At 49.7% G+C, this 16,914-nt stretch overlaps 6 protein-coding genes across 6 annotated transcripts in view; all 6 read left to right on the top strand.

Moving 5' to 3' along the window:
* Pmar_PMAR008900 (fk506 binding protein, putative) overlaps positions 1 to 2,291 on the top strand; it is a gene marked incomplete at both ends in the record, with an annotated part of 2,640 nt that extends 349 nt beyond the window's left edge. The window contains 11 exons of the mRNA XM_002786728.1: positions 6 to 104; positions 148 to 224; positions 272 to 441; positions 602 to 685; positions 752 to 898; positions 1,204 to 1,359; positions 1,402 to 1,482; positions 1,530 to 1,634; positions 1,687 to 1,879; positions 2,012 to 2,130; positions 2,178 to 2,291. Of these exons, the coding sequence (XP_002786774.1) occupies positions 6 to 104; positions 148 to 224; positions 272 to 441; positions 602 to 685; positions 752 to 898; positions 1,204 to 1,359; positions 1,402 to 1,482; positions 1,530 to 1,634; positions 1,687 to 1,879; positions 2,012 to 2,130; positions 2,178 to 2,291 (1,345 nt within the window). The remainder of the gene's footprint in view (positions 1 to 5; positions 105 to 147; positions 225 to 271; positions 442 to 601; positions 686 to 751; positions 899 to 1,203; positions 1,360 to 1,401; positions 1,483 to 1,529; positions 1,635 to 1,686; positions 1,880 to 2,011; positions 2,131 to 2,177) is intronic.
* Positions 2,292 to 2,469: 178 nt separating this feature from the next.
* Positions 2,470 to 3,497, top strand: Pmar_PMAR008901 (hypothetical protein; the record flags this gene model as incomplete). Its single annotated transcript, XM_002786729.1, has 7 exons — positions 2,470 to 2,589; positions 2,637 to 2,740; positions 2,781 to 2,873; positions 2,923 to 2,997; positions 3,045 to 3,216; positions 3,259 to 3,323; positions 3,368 to 3,497. The coding sequence occupies 7 exons, from the start codon at positions 2,470 to 2,472 to the stop codon at positions 3,495 to 3,497; spliced, it is 759 nt and encodes a 252-aa protein (XP_002786775.1).
* A 245-nt stretch (positions 3,498 to 3,742) lies between these two features.
* Positions 3,743 to 4,737, top strand: Pmar_PMAR008902 (conserved hypothetical protein; the record flags this gene model as incomplete). Its single annotated transcript, XM_002786730.1, has 7 exons — positions 3,743 to 3,801; positions 3,848 to 3,965; positions 4,014 to 4,118; positions 4,163 to 4,294; positions 4,358 to 4,438; positions 4,486 to 4,605; positions 4,651 to 4,737. The coding sequence occupies 7 exons, from the start codon at positions 3,743 to 3,745 to the stop codon at positions 4,735 to 4,737; spliced, it is 702 nt and encodes a 233-aa protein (XP_002786776.1).
* Positions 4,738 to 5,327: 590 nt separating this feature from the next.
* Positions 5,328 to 10,470, top strand: Pmar_PMAR008903 (DNA-directed RNA polymerase III subunit 127.6 kDa polypeptide, putative; the record flags this gene model as incomplete). The annotated part of the gene is made up of 25 exons (XM_002786731.1): positions 5,328 to 5,519; positions 5,661 to 5,813; positions 5,943 to 6,103; positions 6,151 to 6,302; positions 6,344 to 6,465; positions 6,565 to 6,694; positions 7,083 to 7,192; positions 7,267 to 7,440; positions 7,484 to 7,547; positions 7,597 to 7,652; positions 7,707 to 7,759; positions 7,808 to 7,995; positions 8,042 to 8,348; positions 8,397 to 8,511; positions 8,564 to 8,692; positions 8,740 to 8,879; positions 8,926 to 9,007; positions 9,054 to 9,181; positions 9,223 to 9,360; positions 9,406 to 9,531; positions 9,580 to 9,715; positions 9,760 to 9,972; positions 10,023 to 10,142; positions 10,185 to 10,300; positions 10,353 to 10,470. The coding sequence occupies 25 exons, from the start codon at positions 5,328 to 5,330 to the stop codon at positions 10,468 to 10,470; spliced, it is 3,423 nt and encodes a 1,140-aa protein (XP_002786777.1).
* A 1,405-nt stretch (positions 10,471 to 11,875) lies between these two features.
* On the top strand, positions 11,876 to 12,554 carry Pmar_PMAR008904 (hypothetical protein; the record flags this gene model as incomplete). Its single annotated transcript, XM_002786732.1, has 4 exons — positions 11,876 to 12,001; positions 12,046 to 12,141; positions 12,212 to 12,300; positions 12,440 to 12,554. The coding sequence occupies 4 exons, from the start codon at positions 11,876 to 11,878 to the stop codon at positions 12,552 to 12,554; spliced, it is 426 nt and encodes a 141-aa protein (XP_002786778.1).
* A 4,276-nt stretch (positions 12,555 to 16,830) lies between these two features.
* Positions 16,831 to 16,914, top strand: part of Pmar_PMAR008905 (conserved hypothetical protein) — a gene marked incomplete at both ends in the record, with an annotated part of 1,809 nt that continues 1,725 nt past the window's right edge. The window contains one exon of the mRNA XM_002786733.1: positions 16,831 to 16,914. This exon is cut by the window's right edge and continues 4 nt beyond it. Coding sequence (XP_002786779.1) covers positions 16,831 to 16,914 — 84 coding nt within the window.

Here is a 16,914-nt window from a genome sequence, read left to right on the forward strand (position 1 = left end):
ACTAGGGGTCTGGATAACGTGAAATCATACAGCACTCCCACCGTCTTGGCCCTACAGAAGGCCCTTTGCTCTAATGCTGCCCTTTGCTGTCTCAAGCTGGAGAAGTATCATCTGCCTTATCAAGCCTTTTTTGCAATGAGCGCTTAGGTACGACGAGTGTCGCGAGTACTGTGACCAAGTGTTGCAGCAGGACCCTAAGGCAGTGAAGGCTCTATACAGGCGAGGTACTGCATCCAGCGTCACTGCGCCACGAAATTCACATCCCTATTAGGGGTGGCCTATCGAGAACTGAAGGAGATCGATAAGGCTTATCTCGACCTATCGATAGCGGCTCGGTTGTCACCGAATGACGAGGTGTTAGTCTCCGACTTCGAGGCCTTCAAGGAGAGTCTCCCCGACGACTATGTAGTACCAACAGAGGAGGAGCCAGTCGTCAATGAAGTAGGTATATGTGAGGACATCACTGACATCAATTAGAACCTCTTGCGGTATCGGATGGTGCTGTCCTTAGGAAGCAGGAAAGTCTTCCTCGACATCGACGACCACTGCATCGGCGTCTACCACTCCTTCGTCATCTTCTAATGCGTCTGCTGATCTTCAGCGAGAGGTCTCTGCTAAGCTTGCCTCGGACCCAGAGATGGTAATGAAGATGCAGAAAGTGATGAAGGACATGACGCCTGAAGAAGTAGTACGGTCATCAATGCTCGCGATCGGCCTATGGGGCTCTTCCTAACCTATTATTCATCTCTAGATGAACGAGTTGCGCAACGTGCAGCTGACTGGAAGCGCCCCTGGCAATTCTGCGGCAGCCCGTAAGTTCGCGGAAAAGCTTCGTAGTGAAGACCCTGAGTTCGTGGAAAGGATGAAGGACGTGGTGGGGTCCCTACCGCAGGAGCAGGTAGAAAGTCTGGGCTGGGGGGTGGCTGATGATCGTAACATGAGGAATCCAAGGATATTGTTACTAGGAAAAGGATATGTTACAGCGTATGTCTTCTCCTTATCTGTCTCAGACAGTGTTGGAATATATGTTTGCTTTCCTCAGCTGAGCTCGGGATTTTCCACGCTGATTATAGGAGTTTATATGCGCAGTCGGGTGGAGGTGTTCGATAGCCAACAAGAATTTCCCAGAATTTCCTTGAAATTTTTACATAGTCACCGACACGTGTAGTTGACCATGTGTATATTTGCCCACACTGGTTTCAGATCGACCAGCTGAGGAAGACCGCGGCCTCTGGTACTGCTCCTGCAACCACAGCAGCATCTAGCAGCTCTACGGCTCCCCGAATGCCTCCTACGGGGTCGGCGGGACTGGCCGAGGCCACTCGAATGATGAAGGAGAATCCTGATGTTATGAATCAAGTATGTTGTTGAAGTACTCGTCTTACTCACTTACATACTCAGATGAGTGATATGATGGCTGGCATGTCCGATGAGCAGTTCGATAGTATGCTGAAGATGTCGGGGATGGGGGCTAGCAGTCAGGTGGGGTCCCTCGAGGAGGTCGGCCTCTTGCATGGTGTTGGTGATAGGATGCTGCTGCCATGAGGGACATGATGCGGAATAAGGATATGATGAAGGCCATGGGGGATATGATGAAGAATATGTCACCTGAGCAGATGAATGCCATGTCCCAGGTAATCTGCTACCACCCTTTGTTGTCTACTAGTGTTGGCTGATGGTCATCAGGCCTCTGCCCAAACGACAGCACCAGTGAGCAATGCTGCAGGGAGTGAGGGCAGCACGGCGGCGGAGGTCCCTAAAATGCCGGACCATCCTGGGGATATTTTTAAGGACCCCCGGATGTTGAAGTCGATGGAAGCTATGATTAGCTCGATGCCTGATGATGTTTTGGAGAACCTCATAGCACAACAGGCTGCAGGTAGTACCCTATGTTACTCCTTGTGGGTATGGTGAAGGAGTCCACCGTATGAGTAGTTTTATCACATAGTTGGAACTTCGCTCCGCTGCCGTTGAGCATATCCCCATAAGTAACGAAGGGCGTTTTTTCCAGGTTCCCAGGCTGCGGGTCCGGACGGCAAGGCGGCACTACCGAGATGGCTCAGTGGTCGAGTCATAAAGTTTTTCCTCAGGATTATCATGAAGTTTGCGCGTTTGGTCATATTCATTCGAGTGAGTCTCTGAAGTGGTGCATGCGTGCTGAATGTTTTTCTTTCCAGAACCTTTTTGCGGCCATGTTCTCGAGGAGGGGCAAATACATAATCGCTTTGTTGGTGTTGATCTTTGCTATCTACCAACAGTACTTCACTGCTGTAGAGGATGCCTCCGAGTGAAACATTATGACACCTTTTACTGCCTTATCCTGCTAATACTACTAATACCGTTGAAACACATCATTCTACAGGTCTGACTGGTCATTGAGTTTTCATGTTTGCCTGGAAGCCCCGAGCAGTTGGGATTTCCTGATTTCCTTGATGTCCCTCGAAGTTGGTCAACTGTAGAGCGCTTTCCATGTATAGTGAGGAAGCTGACGCCGCTCTCGCTGATGAGGAGATAGGACTTATGATGAGGTCCACGGCTGGGAAGGTGACCATTGCCGAGGAAAGCCGCAAGTGTTGGGAGAAGTTTGGCGTACTTGATGTTAGGGTGGACCGTCGCCGCGAAATAGGAGTCGGCAGGCATCGCCTAGGAAGGAGGTCAGCTCGAAAATCCCTCGTGGTAGCGTCGGTGGTGGCGGTGATTCGGTGAAGGAGTGGTTCGGAAAGCTTCGTGTTGACTTTGGGTAGGTCAGGAGGGTGAATTGTATAATATGTTGGCCTCAGGGATAAGATACTAGTGTGGATATGTGTATCTCAACACCTTACCAAAGGCTTGGTCCTCTACTACATGCTCAGTACTATGGACTACCTCCTACGGTAGGTTCACTGCATGTGTGCTGTTACCACTACTGTCACTGCTCTTTAGGTCCTATCGAGTGAGCGGACCACAACTGCAAATCCTCTCTGGTGTGGTATTCATGCCTTGGGTTATGAAGCCTGTGTGAGGCGGCAACTGTCCGTTGGCCCTTGGTATCATCTCCCCCTTAGTTTCGGTGTCCTCTCGGACATGTGTCCTGTCCTCGGCTACCATAAGCAGCCGTATATCCTCCTATCGGCCGTACTGGGGATTGGGGCCTTCCTTCTCCTATGTGCCAACCCGGTCACCGACGGGAAAGGGGAGTACCTTCCTCTACTCGAAAGGAGGCTGTCTCTATCATCGGTACGGTCACTATGAAGAGCACTACTGAGATGGTCCTCGTAGGTCGTGTTTGCTATGTTCACTTGTACGGTCTTTGTCACTGTCCAGAACCTACTGACAGAAGCGAGGTTGGTGTGGTATGCAGGGAGGCCTATGATACTACTATGCTCAGATACTCGGACCTAATGCGAAATCAATCTGATGGTGGCAGCTCCCCCAGGCTGATAACGTTCGTATTGCTCGGCAAAAACACCTTTGAAGTCATTGCTGCTGCTACTGTCGGGACCATCATCACCAAGTGAGCCCTTCGACTAACAGGCTACAGCATACGGTGATGTAGGTATGGTCCTCATGCACCCTTCTTCCCCTGCCTGCTTCCTGCAGCTTTATTCATACCACTCGTTTTTTTCAATTTTCTGGGCGAGCGAAAAGTTGGTAGGCAGCCGTAAAACTACCTCTATCGTGTGGAGGAGGCCTTTCTATAGGGAGGGAGGAGGTTTCGGAGAGCTACGCTGCGTTGAGGCGACAGGGCTACTCAGAGTTAGTCATGCTTGCCTGCATCATGCTGGCTTGCACTACTGTTATCAACGGTATAGGCTTCCAGGAGTAGGTGGTTATCCTGTCGGGTCCATGGACCTCATCTTGGGCTCAGGGGCCACGTCCGGACGGCTGCTTACACTGGGTGCATCTTGACGGTGGTACTGGTGGTCCTTTTTGGGGTAGTTCTGACACCAGTAATCGCCAAGTTCACGGTCTTCTCTATAGTTCAAGTCAGTGGGCCTACACCGTGCTGGCCTCGTGACTGTTGTTGATTTCAGGCCTCGTTGGCCGTGTCTATAGAAGGTGGGGCATTCTACTTCTTCACCGATACTCCCGAGCAGTTCCCTGGCGGTCCCAACTTTACCCCAATCTACTACACTACTGTAGTAAGAGCTGCTGTGGCTTGTTGTAGCGCTGGCCTTGATAGGTCCTTGGAGTTGTCTCGAATGCTTTCTCGATTTTCGGTGTCCTCATCTACTGGCAGTATATGCGTGAATGGACCTTCAGGAACCTCCTCATTCTGGCCAACGCCCTCCATGTCACTGTGGCCTTGTTGCAGGTGAACACCTTTGGGCGCGCGCTATTTTTCCCATTATTTGACTAATCTGCATTTGTTCTACAGACTTTCGTATTCCTTCGATGGAACCTCGCCATAGGGATATCGGACAAGGTGTTCGTCCTGGGAGGTACCTCAATGCTTGAGGTAGGCTGTACCTCGTCTCCCCTTGTTCTTCCATAGGGGTCCCTTAGGTCACCCGACAGTGGATGTGGATGCCTACCCTCATCCTCACTTCGAAACTCTGCCCCCAAGGCATGGAGTCTACAATGTTCGCCCTCTTAGCAGGCTGTGCTAGTGCTGGCCATACTATGGTATAGTCCGGGCTCATGTAGAATGGTATCAGTGGAGCTTATCAGGCTAAGTACATCGGGGCGTTCGTCTTGCACGAGCTTAATGTTCGCCCAGTAGGAGCGGTCAACGAAGAGCATCAGTTCAGCAAGTGAGCGGTTTATCGGTCATCCTCAGTTGTTTATGGCCTTTCTCTAGTCTGTGGAAGGCGGCTGTGCTATCAGCGTCTTGTCCGTTATTCACGCTGTTCTTACTTCCATGGTGTATACCCAACGCCCGACAGACATCCCAACTTTCTGCTACAACTGACGACAGCGTGGTGAGGACGATTGCACTAGGGCTTGCTATAAGCCTTGTGGTAGGTTGAAGGCTCTCTGTGGCGACGGTTACGAGGGTATAGGGACCAAGCTGAGACTAGCCGTGGTGACACGTCAGAAACGGACTCTACTACAGGGGCGAGTGATGGTGTTAGAGGTATGCTGATGGAAATGAATATGCACTGTGCTGTCATCGTTGACAGGTTCATAGGCCAACACTTAGTTTGGCCCGAAGTGTTTTTACCTTTCTTTAGTTGGGTGCTCTATGTGAGCACAGTGAAAGTCATGATGACGCAGTTGTACTTACAGGTGTGTTTATCTGGTATTATTGTGTTGAAGTGCAATATGCGGGGATCGAACCTGCGTGGGTTGTCAGTTGTTGCTTGCTCGCTTCTGCGCCTCGATTGCTACTGCTATCGTGATACGCCATGTCACCGCCGGCCTCGAAACAGAAGCCTTCCGCAGCAGAGCAGTTCATCCCACCCCCTTCCAGTGAGGAGGCCCCACCCACTTGGGCCGACAAGTGGGAGCTACTACCAGCGTTCTTGGAGGCTAGGGGCTTGGTGAAGCAGCATATTGATAGTTTCAACTACTTCGTTACGACGGAGATTAAAGATATCGTAAGGTCGACGTGTCGAACGCATGCGTGCATTGTGTAGTAGTGTTGGTATCACTTTGTAAATCTCAGCGGCTTAGCCTAATGTGGAAAGGAATGTGTTCGACAGCAGCATCATCGAGCATGGGGGAAGTGTTGGTGTCAGGTCCTGGCTGAGTCCAATAGGCGTATCACCAGTGATGTCGACCCTAACTGGTTCTTAGAGTACCACGACGTCCGTGTGGGAGCCCCTAGCTACCGTGGCGTGCTGCAGCATGTTCAAACTACTCCTATGATGTGCCGTATTAGGGATATGACGGTAGTGAACGCTTCTTGTTGTTATCATCTATACCAGCATCTTCCGTGTCCTGGACTCGCCGACCTCTCTAGGCATCTTTAGGGTTGATACCACAGCAATCTTAGCTTTGTTACTATAACTTGTCCTCAGTACGCGAGTGACATCCTGGTGGACATCTCATACGTTCGAGGGCGTGAAGTAGTGCGGAAGAATGGCGTTTGTGTGGGACGTCTGCCGATAATGCTCCGCTCGAAGCTGTGCCGACTTCACGATGCCACTACAGAGCAGATGGAGAGGATGCAGGAATGCCCGTAAGCAGCTGCGGCTGGCGGTCAGCTCTCAGGGGTCTCTGCCTTAGACACGACCCTGGTGGATATTTCATCATCAAGGGCACGGAGAAGGTGCTTCTGATGCAGGAGCAGTTGAGCAACAATCGTATCATCGTGGAGATGGACCCGAAGAAATTGGTCCAGGCTGTGGTCACCAGCTCCACAGCTGATAACAAGTCACGTAAGATGCCCTGAGATATGTCGCGCGCCACGAAATTGCAGGAACGGTTGTGTGTTTCAAGTCGGAGCTGAGCGGACTGTTCGTGAAGCATTCGGCCTTCACTGAGCTCATACCGGCAGTCATCATGCTTAGGGCAATGGGCATGGAGTCTGATCAAGAGATAGTAAGTGGCAGAGGCAACCTGGGCTCTTCGATAGGAGCGTATGAGAAAAAGCCCACGATTGCGCGTCTGGTTGGGGAGAAGATGTGTTCCTCTATGTAGGTTCAAATGGTGGGCACTGAGAAGTGTCATGTCGATGGTATGATTCTAAGTCTGCAAGACGCCCATGCTACGGGGGTCTTCAGTCAACAACAAGCCCTTGAGTATCTCGGAAATAAGCTGAAAATCAGAAGTCAGTTGTTGCTGACGCCTTGTTGATCGATTTCATCCCACAACGTTAGGCTCGGCTGGAACTGGCCCTGGCAACACCGATGCGACTGAGAGAAAAATGGGAGAGGCCCTAGAAGTTTTGGTAGGCTTAGTGATAGTACTGTTGTATTCACTTGCTGGTATTTTGAGTCATAGCCAACTTTTTACGTATTTTCACGATGAAAATTCGTAAAATTCTAAACTTTTACTCAATAAAAACCGGAATACATATCAGTAGTAATATGTACACCTATAGTAATGTGATTATAGGGAGTATTGGACGATTCCTGGGAAGCTTGGGGAATTTACGGTATGGTCGTTAGCTTCCACACTGCCGTTGTAGGTCCGCCAAGTCCTCTCGCACATCTCAGTGTATGCCGATGGAAGCTTCAGCTCGGCCTTCGATCAGGATAAGGGAGGTGCCACCAAACCTCTTGATTTCAGTGGCAAGTGCAGATTCCTGTGTCTCATGATGCGACGAGTAAGTCTGCTGAGATGCGCGTTTAAGGATATCTTTACCGGCCTTGCGCACAGCGAAGATTTCTCGCTCATCAGGCCTTGGATGCACGCAGCGACTCGACGCTTCTTGATGATCGCGACTACTACGGCAACAAACGTCTCGAGTTGGCCGGGCAGCTGATCGCCCTTCTGTTCGAGGATCTTTTCAAGAGCATGAACACTGAGATCAAGAAGTCTGTTGACATGCGCCTTACCAAGTTCTTCCAGCAGGTAACCTTTCTGGAGGGAGGGCTTGCACCTGTTTGTGTGGTAGACGTCTTCTGCACGAGCGGGTCGGTCCACGGTTGGGCTTGACAGCGGCTATCCCGACGTGCTACGTGATATAGACTCTGAGAGGATCACAAGAGGCATGAACAGGGCTATCAGTTCGGGCAACTGGAAACATCAAACGTTTCCGAATCGATCGCTCGGGCGTTAGCCAGGTGGGTTCTTGTCTCATCTGTACAGTGGTTTATGCTACTATCACATTGTCTTAGGTTCTCTCGCGGTTCTCCTTCATCGCTGCATTGGGGGCCATGACTCGCGTTAAGTGAGAGTCTGTTATGGTAGCCCACAGTAGATGTGACGGTCACATCAGGTCCCAGTTCGAGAAGTCCCGTAAGCTGGCGGGGCCTCGAGCCCTGCAGCCCTCCCAGTGGGGTATGCTGTGCCCTTCCGACACTCCTGAAGGTGAACAGTGCGGGCTTATCAAGGCCTTGTCACTGTTGGCCCACGTCACTACACCCGACGAGGAAGGACCGATACGACGTCTTTGCTATTCCCTTGGTGAGCTCTTATGGTGGTACTCATTAGTCCTTATCGTTGTTGGTAGGTGTTGAGGATGCAGCAGGGCTCACTGGTGAGGAACTTCATTCAGCTGGCACCATTACTGTGTTCCTCAATGGTGCCCTGCTGGGCGTCCATAGAAGGCCCCAGACTTTCATGAGTGATATGAGAACGCTGCGTCGGCGGGGCAAAATCGGGGAGTTCGTGTCGATCTACGAGCATGAAGCACAGAGAGCTATCATTATCGCGACAGACGGTGGTCGCCTCTGTCGACCCCTTATTGTGGTGAAGAAGGGCAAGCCTATGCTGAAGCCGGAGGTGCATCTACGGAAGCTCAGGTCAGGGGAGCTCAGGTGAGGTTGCTGGACGTGTGTATAATCTATCATAGCATCTTATATCAGGTTTACTGACTTCCTGAGATTGGGTATAATAGAGTGGGTCGACGTGAATGAGGAGAACAATTCATATATCGCTATCAACCCTGAGGACGTCACGATGGAGTCTACACATCTAGAGGTATGCCTCGTCCGCGTACCTATTCACTCATCATCATGACCACTGTCGCCAGATCGAGCCCCTTACTCTGCTGGGAGCTGTGGCCGGCTTGGTCCCCTACCCCCACCATAACCAGTCCCCTCGTAACACATACCAATGCGCGATGGGTAAACAAGCTATGGGTAACATCGCGTGTAACCAGGTAGGGACCTCCTGGTTGGGCCCTTTTGTCGTGAAGCTCTCTCTCAGCACCTTCGAACGGATACTCAGCTGCTGCTGTTGACGTATCCCCAACAGCCGATGTGCAAGAGCCGAACCATTGACCTTATTGGGTATGATAACCTCCCAGCTGGCCACAACGCTAGTGTGGCGGTTATGAGCTATTCGGGGTGAGTTGAGGGCGAATCGTGAGGTCTACCATAGAGGTTCATTCAGATATGATATTGAAGATGCGCTTATCATGAACAAGGCGTCGATCGATAGAGGTTTCGGACGGTGCTGTGTAACCCGGAAATATGTGAGTTGGAGAGGCAGCGATCTGTCAAGTTATGACACCATTGCAGGCAACACCACTGGCTCGGTCGGCCATTGGATCCAGTGAAGAGCTGCGAGCACCACCGGTGGTCGGGGGTGGGGGTAAGGGAGGAGGTCGTCATCAGCGGCAAGGAGGTTTCGTGGGACGGGCGAAGAAGTAGGTTACAGGCCTGTTGAGGACAAACATTGTTCCTGTAGGTATGCTATCATTGATGAGGACGGTCTGCCTTTCTCTGGAGAGCAAGTCGTTGATGGTGGTATTCTCATCAACAAGGTGTCGCCTATGAGCGATGCTGCTACAGGGCAGGTCTCTCACTGGAGGGACACTCCGATATCGTGGGTTCAAATCACCCCTGGGGCATTATAACTCTGTCTACATAGATACAAGAATCCTGTGCCTTCATATGTGGATAGAGTCATTGCTACGGAGAACGAAGATCAAGCTAAAATATTCAAGTGCATCACCAGACAGACCCGACGACCCGAGCTGGGTGATAAGTTCTCAAGGTAGGCGGAGCGAAGCTGATGAAAGCTTTTCAACGCCTATTTTATCAGTCGACACGGCCAGAAGGGTGTGGTTGGTCTCATTGTGAACCAGGAGGACATGCCTTTCGGCGAGAAGGGATGGTGTCCAGATCTGATCATGAACCCTCATGGTTTCCCCAGTCGAATGACTGTGGGAAAACTATTGGTAATTATATTCAGCAGTTTTTCACCAGTCACGGCATTTCTCAGGAGTGTGTGTCTGGCAAAGCTGGCGTTCTCGATGGTGAACGTTCGTATGGTACGGCCTTTGGCGGGACAACTAAGGAGCACATGACACAATCCTTGATCCGGCATGGCTTCCATCCTAGCGCTAAGGAGTATATCACATCTGGCGTCACAGGGGAGGCTCTGGAGTGCTACATTTTCGTGGGTCCGATTTACTATCAAAAACTGAAGCATATGGTCAGTTTTCCATGCAGCTCTGTGCTGGATTCCGTACTGGCTATTTGCAGGTTATGGACAAGATCCATGCTCGTTCCACCGGCCCCGTGAATCAGCTCACTCGACAGCCTACTGAAGGAAGGGCGAAGGATGGTGGCCTTCGTCTGGGAGAGATGGAAAGGGATTGCTTAGTAAGATCCCTACTTGAGATGTCCAGTCATGGTTTCCTATAGGTGGCATATGGCGCCTCCAATCTGTTGCTGGAGCGTCTTATGCTCTCCAGTGATGTCTTCACAGCTTCCGTGTGTCGACGCTGCGGCCTTTTATCGTACCAAAACGGAACGTGCAAGTAAGCTGAATTGTGGTGATACGTTTGGTTATGTGGTGTTGTTGTTGCATAGGTTGTGTGGTACGAGTGAGAACATCGTTGATATACGTATGCCGTACGCTTGCAAGCTGCTATTCCAAGAACTGCAAGCTATGAATGTCTGTCCTCGATTAAAGGTCGAATCTAGATGACAACGACTACCATTATAGCCCATTTCACCAACGTTGTTTCTACTGTACTTTTTCCAAAGTTGTGTTCTGCTAATCGGAAGTCGCTCAGATCATCCGAGTTGAATGTATTCGGGTGATAGTGAACAATGCCAGCGGAAAATATGCACACGGTCAACTACATGTGTTGGTGATAATAAAAGGATTGTGAGGAAATTAAGAGAAATTATCGCCGGTTTATTGACACCTCTACACTAGTTCTTATGAAAACTCTAGTGATTAGTGAGGAAATTCCTGAGATCAGCTGAGGAAAGCAAACATATATTTCAACCCTGGTGATACAACATGGAACTTCTATACATGCTCGCATACCAAGCTCCAAGTGATTATTGCAAACCATTGTTCCGCCCGTTCCTCTGTGGGTTCGATTTATTTTTTGGAGCGGTTTACGGTTGATGAAGGTCCGTGTACTTGTGACTCGTGTTGTCTTCGATGTTGGATGTGAATAATTCTCTTACCACAACCGAGCTAACCGTTTCACACGTTGAGGAAATGTGAGAGAGCAAGATTGTGAGCGTTTTTTCTATTCAGCTCGTAGGAATTGAATTGTTTTATGATTGTCCTACTCTCGTTCTTTGTGCCGTAGCTGCGACTGGTGTCTGGACCTATTCTGGCTCCCCTTCAAAAGCTGGAAGAGAAAACCTCTCTTGTATTTTTACCCAGGATTAATTCACGTCTATACTTGAGTTATCCCACGTCATCTGGGCAGAGTTACTGTTCCACTACCTCAGCTCGAGCTCAATAGAGTTGTTCTCAAGGCTTGTTGATGCAGGCCTGCGTTCCCTTATCTTTATCCAGTCACTAACAAGGAACTCTCTCCCTCACAAACTGGATAGGGGCGCGGTCGGTAGTTTTTATGCATGTTGGTCTCGAGGGGTCGGTGGAGGTTATCATTCAGCTCTTCTCAGAAGCATTAGACTGACGATAAATCTATCTTGGCTCGGTTTGAAATAGAAATCGTCCTTAGGACCTCACACTCGGTGCTCCTTGGGATCACTGGAGCGACCAGACGAGTGCCTTCGGACAGAGATGTAGTAGTGATACGGAGTAGTAAACGGCATGTGGGTGGTAGCTAACAGCAGGCTGGAGGTCATTGATCGACGATGCTAGTGTAGTGACTGCTAAATGCCGATGGTGCATTCTTCCAAAGACGAATCTCGGCGTCGCGGGTTGGAGTAGGAATAACATGTTGAATCTGATGTTACGGTGGCTTTGAGTTAGAGTCTTCAAACGAGGGTGTGTACTGTCGGCATCTGTTTGGCTTACTGGTATTTCTCCTACAGTGACCAACCACTCTGAACACGAAATGGACAATTCAAAAACGTTGACTCAACAGCGCCGCCGGTCGGTGGTTAAGTCGGAGCGGGCCATGTCTGCTTCTACCACAACTGATGCAGAGAGTCCCTCAGCAATAGTGAGATGGGCTCAGACTAGACGACCTCGTCGCGACTCCGAGGACTCGGTGAAGTCCAAGCTGGAACTCGCGATAAGAAGGGTGAGTCCTCGCCATGTTATCAGTCGCTTGAGTGCTCTCTATAGACCTCCTGCTCGCCCCTTACGAATACGGGTACGAAGTCGGCTCCTGACGGTACGCTACTAGTCTACCGTACGGAGAGTATGGCTACCGCTGTGAAGGTAGTAGTGGGTCCCGGGTTCAATTCTAGGCACCTGCCGTTCTCTTAATGATGCGTTTATCTCTGATCAGGCCAATGCCTTCTTGAAAACCAAGATGTGCCCTAAGCTCAGGATGAATGCTGATGGCCTGTGGAGCTGTCCCCAAGGGGATCGCTGCAGGTAGTAGTACTGCTGGGGTGGCGTCACCAACGTGTGCGCTCGAATAATGAGGATTCAAAGTGTTGGGTGACACGTGGTGACAGTGCATGCACATGCGGCTTCATAGGGATGCTCGTTGGCGGCTGATGCATCGTGTCAGTTTCGCCCATTCCGAGTCAGAGTTGAGATTACTCCCGAATCTTACAAAGACTGCTATTTGCTACGAGCAGGTATATGGTAAATGCGGCTGCAAAAACGGTGCTCTTTGCAAGTGAGTGTTTCTCTAGAGTGAGTGGAAGAGATATGGAGAGTATCTTTAGGTATGCGCACAGCGAAGAAGAACTCAGGAATTACGTACCGCTTGGTGCTCCTCATGGACGACAATATAATAACAACAGGTCATCCGCTCACCCAAGGTATTAGACTCCCATCACGTTCCTTGGCAGGCACAGTAGTGGCGGTTCTGTTTCTGGGTCTAAGAGGAAGAGTTCGCAGACCTGCGAAGTGAGAAAATATGTGCTTGGTTGGGGTTGGAAATAGTATTTAGGAACCATGCATCAACGGTAGAGGAAACGGACGTAGATGCAGTAAGGAGAGTGTAGTTTCTGGTATCAATACCACACCGATATCAACTTCACCCAAGCCAATAGACTTGCCTGGTCTCCGGATGAGAGCGCTGGAGGTGCTGACGATGATCATAATAATGCTACTCATCGGGGCTATATGTTTTAGATCGCACAGGAGCTCCCAGCGAGTACGGGAAAGCATCTGGCAATAACTCGAGACCAACTCGTAGATGAAGTTGATCATCCTTGCATTGCACAGTAGGACTACGCTTCGACGACGATGATGATGCATGGTGTTGGAATCTTCGCTGTGCGCAAAGATACTTATGTTCCATTTGTGGCGCCCTGGCTTCGCCTACACCTGATCCTACGATAGCTTCAGCGTGTACGCACGTAACGTGTGCAAGGTAGGGGTATGATGAAGTTGGTGATGGTGTGGTATTCGCTTGACGGGCAGATGCTTCGAGGGATGGCGACGTGCCAATGTGGAGCAGGAGCCTAAGCTCAAGACTCTACCTTGTCCATCTTGTGGCTGTCCCCTTAGGAAAGGGATCGATGTAGGCCAACCGGATTCTCATATCGAGGGTCTAGGAAAGAGGGGGGACTGCATTACAGGCATTGGTGAACTTACGGTCAGGTTTTCCCCTTTAATGAGTCTGTTGGAGGTCCCATAGCAGTGTTGCTAAGAGTCTATCGTAAGATACGAATAAGCTGCAATAAGTAAAATACGGAGGTGGACCGTTTCGGGAGTAATCCTCCTCAGAGTGGATGAAGTGCTCAACATTCCATGCAAGTGGATCGGCAGCGTTCGAGACTTCCCTGAGCATATGGTGGTGTGTCACCATTGGGAGTGTGTTCTTGAGACCCTACCAAGCTGCACTGCCAAAGGCGATGCTGGTGATAGCCGTACTCCACATAGTATACTGGATCGGCAACCCGGGACGGGTGAGCGATACATCTGTGAACTCCTCTTGTTTTTCTATATGCTGTAGCCATCAGTTCCACCAACGGTTGGGACGACGTCAGTGTGGGACGACATCTCTCCTGCAGCTGAACCTAGTGCTCTTCTTAAGGCTTCTGAGGTACTCACATCTGGTCCTCTGTCCCTTATCTCATCCACTCTATTCAGACGTCACGTGTTGGTCCAGGCTTAGAGGAAGAGTTGCTCATGTTTTCGCCGGCTAGGGTTGTGGATGCCCACGGAGACCGTTCGGCAGTCGCTAGTTCCTCTACGACATCGACGGTGATACTAGGTTGTAGTTCACAAGGTACATATCTGGTTGCCTGCAGGTTACAGGGGATCATAGAGACATATGGGCTCGACAGCAACTCGACAATTATTCCAATCGCTCGGATATGATGACTTCTATCACTCCCGATAAGGTCTCTGTCCCTGCTGACAGTTCCCTAGAGCATATACACGTTGAAGAGTACGCTGTTCTCATCTTGGATCAAATCAGTCGTTGATATCTTCAGACTGGCATCAGCTAATTGCAAAGCGATATGCGATTTCGTCCCATACGGGGCTTTTGCTGACAAGATGCTGGAAATATCGGCTGGAGAGGTTTTCCAGTACCACACTTAGGCCTGTTTTTCTCCAAGTGGGCCTCCACACCTCAGATGCAGCTGCGTAACCGATGATGGTCAGTGGTCGTTAGTGATACGCCCTAGTACGGGTGAACAGGGATGGGTTCCGAAAAGGTGAGTCTATGGTGTTTCTGATGATGGGAAAATTGGGAAATGTTATTTTTTTTCGGAAGTTCTTGTTGGTTTCTGAAAATTCCTGAGTGAGTTCGTATATAAACTCCTTGAGCTGATGAGGAAACTTGCGAGCTCAACAACGCTGATGGTGTGTGTGGTGATTGACGATATGCTATTAATCAGTTACTTGCAGTCTCCTTCCAGGGAGGTGACTGAGCATAGTCCGGACCCAATCTCGTGCCATAGTATTACTGACGGCTGCGATCATTCTAATACAGCTGGCGATGAAGACTCTGGCTTATCGCGAGGCAACAGCTTCACGTCGCCCCACATTCGCTATTATGAAGAACCGCCTTCCGAATCACTCTATTGTGAAGAAGTGCCGATATGTGCTCAACGTGGAGCCTTCGAAAACGATGAAGTCACATCCCCAGCAGTGTCACACGACTGCCCTGCTTCTGGTCTCGATCACGATAAGTGTTTTTATCCTCGGTTGATGCCACTATGGTCATGATGATCATCATGCCGCTGCGTCCAATAAGGGGCGTCTTATACTGTTGCTGCCACTGTTAAGTATCATTCTAGGTGGTAGCAATAGCCTTACCAGAATCATGCCACGAGTACCATATGTAACCCGCTGATCTCTTTCTATTGCTGTCATCAACACGCACGTATTGGTGTTGTTGGTTTTTGCGATGCTTTTTCTTATGTACAACACCGTCTCTTTTTATGTGATACCATTGCTTAGTAATCTTTTGTGATTATGTTATCAAAAACGACGACGATCGTGATTCGGAAGTAGCGCACTTCTTATGTATAGTTTGCGCATAACCACGTTTGCTATCACCATCACCATAGGGTCGACCGTCATTGAGTATCAGGCGAACTATGAGCTCAACAGGGCTTATACAAGGCCAACACGATCACCTCGATGAAGACGTGTCACACATTTCTGATAGATTCTTCAAACATTCATATATTACTTTTTCTCTGTCGAGATTGTCCACTCTATGGCGTATCTACGGAACGCCATTATCAGTGTTGCACTTGGCATTCGCAGCGGCCGAAACCGTTGCAACACCTTGCTACTTCTCCCTGGTTGTTTTGTGCTCCTCGTCGTTATCCCTCTGCTGCCTTAACTAGCGTCTCAACCGCTCATTATTAATGGCTTCTGCTCCGCCTTCATCATCACCACCACGGTTGGTGGGGCCTAGCGAGGCCTCCTCTTATGTAACGGCCTCCGTTAGATTATCTGATGTTGTTGGTGCTGTTGATGATGACGAGCTGGACCCAGTAGTGGCTTATATCGCTGCTACGTGTTGCTGCAGGGAGCCGACCGTTCTGTCTCTAGGGATAGTTGCATATTGCATATTCATTCCAACTAGACCGTGACTTCTTCTGAAGTCTAGTGTACCCTCCTTTGCCTTGTGTTCATCATGCGTCAATAGGAAACACTAGAATGACTATATGCAAGCGCTCATGGAGATATGGTCAATCTCAGTGATCGACGAAATTTAACTAGGATGGGTATTGTATCCATTGTATTGGGCGTTACCTCATTGATCATTCTATCGTCCAGTAGTCATGTGCTGTGGAATCTGTCTGGCCCAATCTGTTCCTCCCACTAGCTATGGCTAGTAGGAAGCTCTTCTCCTGTGGTATTCAGCCTATCTATCCGAATAGTAACGATCTGGCTAGTGTTATACGTCAATGTTAACGCGATCGATGGTAACTAAAAGTCCAATGGGTGATCATTATCCCATCGCGTGTGTTATCGGCATCAAGATTCCCACTGAGTAGACATTGCTCCTTCTGTATGGTATCGTCTCGAAACAACAACGTGAAGGTTATCGTGCGTACTCGACCTACATGTAACTTTTCGAAGGACCATTACATATTCGATGCTGGAGCTGACGTATTAACATAACCACCTCCTCATGAATAACACTTATATCGTACTGTAGAGTATCGATCTCATAGCACCCGAGGTGGTAGAGAAGAAAAAAGGCGGAAGTCTCAGCGTGGCTGATAATCAAACCGAGCAGTGGCATTTTCAGGTCGACAGGTTGTTGGTCAACTGCAGGTATACGGAGTGAGTCGTTCATTGCCTCATGGAGTGTTACTCAGTCAGCAAGAGGTCTACAAGCATGCTGCTAGATATCTTGTCCGCTCAGCTTTTGAGGGAATCAATGGTGCTGTGATCGCCTATGGCCATACTGTATGTGAAGGTGTATGGCTTGAATCGGCAATACTGTTTACTTAGGGGGCTGGTAAAACATACACGATGGTAGGGAGCACGAGCAGCTATGAACATCGTGGCATCATTCCACGAGTACTAGCCGACTTGTTCAAGGAAAAGGAGGAGAGA

The sequence above is a fragment of the Perkinsus marinus genome, assembly GCF_000006405.1.
Source record: "Perkinsus marinus ATCC 50983 genomic scaffold scf_1104296931260, whole genome shotgun sequence".
NCBI classification, from domain to species: domain Eukaryota; phylum Perkinsozoa; order Perkinsida; family Perkinsidae; genus Perkinsus; species Perkinsus marinus.